General features: G+C 41.1%; 1 protein-coding gene across 9 annotated transcripts in view; it reads left to right on the top strand.

Moving 5' to 3' along the window:
• Positions 1–8,709, top strand: part of DMD (dystrophin) — a 2,234,319-nt gene that overhangs the window by 2,131,760 nt on the left and 93,850 nt on the right. For all 9 annotated transcript variants that reach the window (XM_027096086.1, XM_027096084.1, XM_027096085.1 and 6 more), the window contains 2 exons: positions 2,220–2,305; positions 4,377–4,534. In XM_027096086.1, the coding sequence (XP_026951887.1) occupies positions 2,220–2,305; positions 4,377–4,534 (244 nt within the window). The remainder of the gene's footprint in view (positions 1–2,219; positions 2,306–4,376; positions 4,535–8,709) is intronic.

Here is an 8,709-nt window from a genome sequence, read left to right as displayed (position 1 = left end):
TTTTTTGCGGTACGCGGGCCTCTCACTGTTGTGGCCTCTCCCGTTGCGGAGCACAGGCTCCGGACGCGCGTGCCCAGCGGCCATGGCTCACGGGCCCAGCCGCTCCGCGGCATGTGGGATCCTCCCGGACCGGGGCATGAACCTGCGTCCCCCGCATCGGCAGGTGGACTCTCAACCACTGCGCCACCAGGGGAGCCATCATTTTTGCATTTAATGGAACTGAAAAATACTTTGATAAGCTAGGAGGTAAGAACTAGAATGTAGAATGCTCTCATTAGATTAGAAAACAAACCAAACCCTGAGATACTCATTTTTCATATAGTAGAATGAGTCAGTGTGTAGCCATTAGTTCTTTCCCTTTCTTGCCTGTGAATTTCGAATTCCTCCGTCCTCTTCAGGGGTGGCTCCCTCTCACCGGCAGAAAGGGGTGTGCTCCTGGAGATGCTGACACACCTGTCACCAGCTCTGAATAGTGTTAGCTGATACTCGAGAGATTTTTTGCAGAAGAGTGTAAATTGATAAGCCAAAAAAAGAAAAAAGCCCTAGTGCAGCAAATCCAGATCCTCAAACTGGGGAAGTCTTTTTTTTTTTTTTATAAGGATTTACGAAGTTTCACTTTGGCACCTCCGTTCATCCCTCTCTCTTAGAAAACACTCGTTTCTTTTGGATTGCACATAGGAGAACTCCCCACTTTTGTCTTGAGCTTAATGAAGACAATTGAGGAAGGTAGCAGAAGGAATTGGTCTTAATTTCAACTGAATTCTTCTTAGACATCAAAATGACTATACGCCTGATTTCACATGTCAACAAGAACGTATTCGGCATTTGGAAATCTGGGAAGGTCTTCTGAAAGGAGTTGCGTAGCAACTATTTGCTTTTGCCTTTGGTGTAGATTTCTGCCACCTCCTGGATATAAATGTATACCTTTTTTTCTTTGTTATTTTGATAAGGTATTGCTTTTTAAGTTCCAAGATCACCTGGCTGTTGAATTCTCATCATTATCTACCAAGCCCTTGATCCTGTTGGATTTTAATTCGGATTATCCTTAGATTTGCTTTGATAAGGGTTTCTATTCAGGTCTTCCCTCAAATATATTTTGGCACCATTCTCTTTGCAGATGACGTACGAGTGGATTCTGAGTAGATAACTTCCCTTCCCTTCCCTATGCCTGAAAATTATCTGGGGACAACTTTAACTCCTCGAAGACCTGAGTCACTATATAAAGTTTCTTAAACCTTGATTTGCCGTTTTAAAGAGGGAAAAAGATAAAATCTTCCAATGATAGTACTTTTGTTAACGTAGTAGGACCCGGGATTTCTGCTTGACTGATGGATTCAGTGAATTGCACCAGTTGAAAGCTGAGCATATCGCTCACCAAAAATAACCACTCTTGGGACCTATCCTTTGCAGTTATTCTACAGACTTTTTTTTTAACCGACATATATGGTTTAGTTGTTTTTCATAACAAAATGAAAGCTGAAAATCATCAAAAGACATTTTCTACAAAATGAAAAACTTCTCATTCTTTTAAGTTCTTCCCATGGGCAAAATGAACTTGTTAATAAATTTGTCATGTGGAATGGTTTCTATGTAAAGTGAAAGCATACCTATGTTAAAACACTGCTATAGCAATAGGTTATTTTTAAATTGCTCTTTAAGATCATCTATTCAAATGCTCCCTAATAGACTGTATCATATTTTTCTTGTAGGGAGAAACGTTCATATTTTATACTGTGTGTCTTGTGGCCTGAAGTGATTAATTTTCTTCTCAATAAGGGGCAATCTGATGAATGTCTAAATGAGTGTTAAGAGAGCAGAGCAGTTAGTTGCTGGTATGTTTTGGCTTCAATAACTGAAGTAGGGGATTTTCTTAGTACATAGTAGTAGTTCTTCCCCTTATGGACATAAACCCAGGTGGCTCTCCATAGATGAATAAAAGGATATTCTTCTTATTTTTATGTAGAGAAACTCTTACCATTCAAGGAAGGGCTTTTAAGAATTGAAAACTTGGTAAGTGTTCACTGGTCGCGTTGGTCAAATTTCCATCGCGTTCTGGGTCATCAGCCAAAGAGAGAATGAACTCAGAAACATTCTTAATGATCTTAATAAAACAATGGTCAGTAGCGTTTCCATATCCAAGGTTTTCTCTCTTAACTAAGATGTGTTTATCGTTCAGTAAAGTGTCAGTAATTGTTTTCTGCTTTGATTATTCATAACAGGGGGCGAACAGGGAGGATCCGGGTCCTGTCTTTTAAAACTGGCATCATTTCTCTGTGTAAAGCACATTTGGAAGACAAGTACAGATGTAAGTCGTGTATATGAACTCAGTATTCTTTTATTAATGTTGGCTAATTACCCCAGTTTTAGATGGGGAATAACATGGTGTTCTTATTTGACAGCAGGTTCCTCATGTGAGATGTAGAACTACTTTCAGACTGTCATAAAATGTGGTGTGTGCCGCTCCATGTCAGATGTTAAATTGTAGTTATTTAAATAGAGAATGAGGATTAACTTCTCCAGTCCGAGTATTATTTTACATTACATTGACTGTGTCTGAGTAAAACACATGTTCCTCGGGGGTAAAGTCCGATTTCCTAACCCCTTTGTCTAAGTCAGGAAAATAAATGTGAAGGTTTAATCTGTGCACTTGCCTCGTCTTTGGATGAAACCTTGTTTATTTTATAATCATCTTACTGCGAGTTGTGCTGACATACCCAATTCTGTGATGTGATTAACATTTTATTATTTGAGAGACAGCTTGCCATTTCTTACAGGGTAAATAACACCTTAAAGAATTTCCTTTTGATTAGCTATTGGGCTCTTCTGCTCAAAATTTGTACATCCAAATTAAAAGCAAATGCTAGAGGAGGGACAGTGGAGATGACTAAGTAACCATTCATTCCCATTGTCGAAGGAATGTACTTGTTTTTCCCCTTTAAATGCTCGTGAGAAATCTTTTTGGTAGGAATATTAAACAAACCTAGTGTATCTTGTCTTTTCTCTTTTCCCCTAAGGCCTAGCCACACAGGGATGTAGAGATGTGCTGAGCTTAAGGACGGGCAGGAGATAAAAGAGATTGAATTCCTCCAAAGCCACGCTGTGTCCTACTGCTCATTTCCCCCCTAGGAGTAAATTTCCACAAAATACACAAGCTCTTTTAGCTCTCACTTTTATGTAGTTTCCACTTGAGTTTTCTCATCCTAAGAACCCAAGAAAAAAGAACAGAACAGCTTTTGTTAGCCATTTGAAAATGTGTTTTGGATAAAACAGAATATTTCTGTGGGCTTTCGTCCTTTATAGATCGTAGTTACTTGTGATAGGTATGGTACCAGCACATCGTGATACTAACTCGATTCATCAAGGAAGCTTCCAGTTTGTGTTTCAAATAACTACTGAGAGGGAACAGGTTTGAGGTTGGCGAAACAAAAATGTTAACTTCAAGTGGGGCTATTTGAAGATAATTCATAATTCTGAACTTATGTGTGTGTACTGGAGAGACAAGAAAATGCTGTGAGAGCTCAGTGTTGTTACTGCCATCTTAAATATCTCGTTAAAACATTTAATGTCTTAGAGTTTAAAGTGTGCTTATGAGTAGGAGAATATTCCGTGGATTTACTTTTTGGGCAACTTTTATTTGAATACAAGGTAGGATTAAAATAATTTTATTTCTGAGAACAAAACATGTTGCAAGTGTTTGGCGTATTCATTCATTCCTTGAATGCATGTATATGGGGCACCTGCTATCCTCCACCTGCTGCTCTCCTACTGCACACATTTCTGGCACACAGTTGACCAAGATACGGTCCCAACCTTGAGGGGATATCATTCTTCAGCCAAAAAGACACATATTAAATCAGTGACAGTGTAAAGTGATACGAGCTAATTACGAATATGTACAGCATCCTGTGGGAACATGTACGAGAAACTCAGTGATCGTATGACTTCATAAAGAAGGCCCAATTTTGATATATTTTGGAAGCTGCTGTCCGAAGGGGGATGGTGCTTTGGGCCCGTTCTGTGTTTCTTAAGGCTGAAACATTTATTTTATGATGGTGGTCACGTCATATATATAAAATATTTTCTAAAGTATTATGTTCTGGCTTAGGAAAAACTCACATGTCAGAACTGTACGTAAGCTCTCGTTACTTGCAGGGCTGTAGTTTATTTAAAAGTTGTCACACTTCATATATACACAGTGATGATTAACTTGATCCATAAAAATAATAAATGTGCAGATTAGTGTACAGTAGAAGTACACGGTGGGAATATTGGCTGCTCTTGCGAATTGGTGCTGGAGTTGAGCTGGTCCTTAGATTCTGCTAACATCTACTTCGTTCTGCTTTTGGATGGTTGCAATTCTCTTTTTCCTTTTGTAGACCTTTTCAAGCAAGTGGCCAGTTCAACTGGATTTTGTGACCAGCGCAGACTGGGCCTCCTTCTGCATGATTCTATCCAAATCCCAAGACAGTTGGGTGAAGTCGCATCCTTTGGGGGCAGTAACATTGAGCCGAGTGTCAGGAGCTGCTTCCAATTTGTAAGTTATTCACCTTCTCAAGTAACATACTTATTCTTTTGTATTTTAGAAATTAATATAAAACCCCACAGAACTGTAGTTTCTCATGTTAGCTCTTCCATAGGCAGGTAGGTAAGGGATTTTTGATATTTGAAACCTCTGTAGGCAGTGGCTTCTGGAACTGTGGGTTTGGGGAGAGAGGACAGTGCAAAGGAAGGGAAAGAAATCTGCGTCTGCAGCCAGAACCCCGCAGTTCCTCTAAGATGTTGGGAGGGAAGGGAGTCTGCATGGTTTAGCGAGGGAGGAAATAATCTCCAGCCAGAGAAATCCTTTGTAAAAAAGAAAATGACCTTTGTCTGTGAGTATCTTAGTCTCTTAGTTTTTTTTTTCTAACCTAATTCTGTCATCGTAGCCTTCTTTTCAGTAGCTGTTGGTAAATAGTTGACACAGCTATCTTTTTTAAAAAAAAATAAATTTATTTATTTACTTTTGGCAGCATTGGGTCTTTGTTGCTACGCGCGGGCTTCAGTAGTTGTGGCTCACGGGCTCTAGAGCGCAGGCTTAGTAGTGGTGCATGGGCTTAGTTGCTCTGCGGCCTGTGGGATCCTCCCAGACCAGGGCTCGAACTCGTGTCCCCTGCATTGGCAGACGTATTCTTAACCACTGCGCCACCAGGGAAGTCCCTAAAGTTTCCCTTTTGTAACTTTGACATTCCTCTACTGTTCCAAGGCCTGGATGGTGACTTCCCATAGGCTTACAACCAGGTTGGAGGTTTGTACTCTCTGCTAATGTCTGTCACTAGCTCCACACACTCCTGTCCATTCTCCTTCGTATCCTGCTGCCCCAGTGCCTTTTCCACACCATAATCGGTGTCCCCAGAAATACCCTCTTCCTCCCAAGTGCCTCAGCACTCCGTTGATAGCCATTTGGTTTGTTTCTCTTTTTTGGTAAGATAGATAATGCTGCAGTGAACATCTTTATGTAGTTAGCTCTTTTCTTTGACACAAGTTTTTCCCTTAGGATAAATTCTCAGAAATGGGATTAACAGATATAAACAGTTTTGTGGCTTTTTTGATACATATTACCAGATGGCTTTTTGTCAAAAGTTGTTTGTAGTACCACCAGCACTGAAGGAATGAGGTATTTGGAGTGTTACATTATTCACAGTGTTCTTATGTTGTTTTTCAAATGGTAAGAACTTTTTTTCTTGTATGGGGTTTCTCGATCCGTCCGTGGTAATCTCATTACCGATAGAACTAGGTGTACAAATAACTGGGTTAGACCTGTATGTAGTCTGACCACAGACTAGGATAAAACCATAGAAGGCCTTCTGGGCAGAACATTTTGAATATTTAGATATTTAGAGCACTTTTAGCATTCATTTAATAGTTCACTGGGCAGAGTAAATAAATGCACACATAATAAGGCCACTTAATGTAGCATTGGGTATACTGTTTGGATCGTTTTGCCAAAATTATGGCAAATTGGCTGTAAAAGTAAAACAGATGTGGAGAAATAAATGCATTTTTTCACCTCATACTCAAATCTCCCAAAACATGAACAGACTATCACTTCCTCTGGGTTTTTTCTTACATGTTGCTGCATTAACATTTCTACTCCAGAACGTAGACACAAGTAACTTTCACACAATGAATATTAATGGCCACAAATAGTCCAGATCCATTTTTTTCAAAACCCTATTATAAAACAACTTGCAGTGCTTAATTTTTTTTCCGAAGCGTTTTCTCTTCAGTCAAGTTTCAGTGACTTTTTACTTTCTAATTGTGAAACCACACACACACACGTACACACACACGTGTTCGCATATACATATATACACAGCTGTGTATGTCTTGTGACTGAGGTTGAGAGTAACGGTCAGAGCTCGAACCTGCCGACAGCCATCTCTATTGAGAGACGGTTCCTGCCGCGAAGTCAGGCGGGCTGGCCTCAGGGCCACTGGAGCCATTGTCCTGTCACCTCGCGGAACTGATGGTGCTGCAGCCATCGTCACCCTCACTGCAGACTCTGGCTCTCTCTGGTTTTTTTTTTTTATGTATCTGACATATAACATGGTGTGAATTTAAGGTGTACAGCACGTTGATTTGATGCATTTGTATATTGTAATATGATTGCCATTGTAGCAGTAGTTAGTGCCATCACGTCATATAATTACCATTTCTCTTTTGTGGTGGGAATAAGTAAGCTCTAGCCTCTTGAACTTGGTTGTCGGGACAAGGGGCTGCTGAACAGAAACTCTACTTTCCGTCGTGCCGTCCTCTTATCAGGAGCCCGGTCTGTTCCACGACTGCCTGTTGCATTCTCTTGCGGGATGCTTGCCTTCTTCACTCACCTGCTTCCTCTTGTTTCGCTCTGTCCCTGTCCCTGTAACAGCTACACTCTCTTCTCAGCGTCAGAACTTTGAACTCAGTCCACTGCCTGATCGCATAGTGGTTGAACACATCCTGGCTAGCCAGTCTCGAAGCTCTCAGAAAGGTCTTTTCTGAGACTGGGGGGAAATCTATCAAGATATTAACAGTGGTGACAGGGCGGGGTTTTTTCCCTACTCTTTTGTATTTTCCAGATTTTCTTCTTGGAAATTTAGAATTAGAAAAAAAAAATGAGTAAAGTGCTAACTTTTCTTTTTAAGGGAAAGAAGCATCTTTTGTGTGATTCCTGTTCATTGCCACTCATACGCTATTTTCAGGCCTTCTCATCACTTGCATAGATAATTGCACTGTCTTCCTAGCAAGCCTCTTCTAGACCCCCTGGTGCCTTTTGTCAGTCTCACTGCTCTCATACCGGTTTTAGAGAAACGTATTCAGTGTATGACAATGTGCTTCGAAATCTTCAATTTCTTTTCACGGTCCACTGAATAAATCCTAAGTTCTCTACTTAACTCTCAGACCTTTCCTGATCTGTTTCCATAGCTGCCCACGGTTTGCTTTCACTACCAAGTAACAGATTCTCCCTACCATTTGTACTAACCATGCTTGTAAATAATACTGTTACTACTGCTACTGATGGTAATATTCTACTTTTGTCCACACAGTTCTCATTTAATCTTCCCAAACCCTTTGAAGAGAATAGAATAAGCAGGTTGGGGGGGTTGTTTTATGGTTTTTTTAATAGATGAACAATTTATCAGCGCCCCTGCGTTTCCTCAGCTGGTGGAGGAGTTTGATTCCTAGTCCAGAGCGCATGCCTCCCCCACCCCCCCGCCCATTTTCCGCCTCATCCCCAAATATGCATTTTTTCATTTTAAGGCTCTCCAGCTTCCCAAGGTGAAATAACAGGCATTTTTTTCCTGGGTCTCTGCTAGAATACATGATGCCATAACAAAATAGGGAACATAGAGTTGGGGAGAAGAGGAATCCTCACTTTAAGACACTGAGCGTTGGCAAATTGGATGTTGCTAAAAGGCTGTGGTGCACGTCCTGTGGGTACAGAGCCGGGTGAGGTTTATATTACTCAGATTTGGGGGCCCTCTCTACTTGGTAGGAATTGGCAGTCTGCGTGAACAGATCCATTGTGAATTCTTCCTTCAGAATTGGCGTCCTAGCCCTGGCGGGCTTTTCCTCAGCCAGGAGCTCTGGCTATCACCTTGCCTTTCGGAAACCATGCAGCATGCATGGAAATTCAATGTTTGCTGGAGGGAAAGATAACAGGAGTGATAATGCCCCCTGCCCTTTGTTTGAAGCATAAGACCTTGGGAATGGGGCCGGGCTGGTTCCTTCAGCAAGCTTGTGCTCCAAGGCTGTTCCTTCTACCAGCCTAAGGAAATGAACAGCAGGAAAGTACTTGTTTCTCCTAGAAATACATTCCCTGCATCACAGAAGGAGAAGTTGACTTCAGACTATAGTCTTTTTATTTCCTTTTTTTTTTTTTTTGGTCACCGACTAGAAAACTTCCTTCTTTTCAAGTCGGTACAGTTAGGAAAGTGTTGGCTTCTGGCTCAGACAAGGGCCTGGCAGGGACAGGAGGAGAGCAGAGCAGTGTTTTCACGTGCAGTGGTAGCTGGGTGATCTTTTTGTAGGTTTCCTCAGCCCATCTGGGGATGGATGGCGGTGATGGTTGCACGACAGTATGCATACACTTAATACCATGGAACTATCCACTTAAAAATGGTTAAGATCGTAAATTTTATGGTATATGTATCTTACCACAGTTTTAAAAAATTGGGGAAAAAACCCCAA

This window comes from Aethalodelphis obliquidens, unplaced genomic scaffold, assembly GCF_003676395.1.
Source record: "Aethalodelphis obliquidens isolate GAN/ISIS:26980383/991018 unplaced genomic scaffold, ASM367639v1 scaffold98, whole genome shotgun sequence".
NCBI classification, from domain to species: Eukaryota; Metazoa; Chordata; class Mammalia; order Artiodactyla; family Delphinidae; genus Aethalodelphis; species Aethalodelphis obliquidens.
Note: the sequence above shows the minus strand (reverse complement) of the source record. Positions and strands in the feature narration are given on the sequence as shown.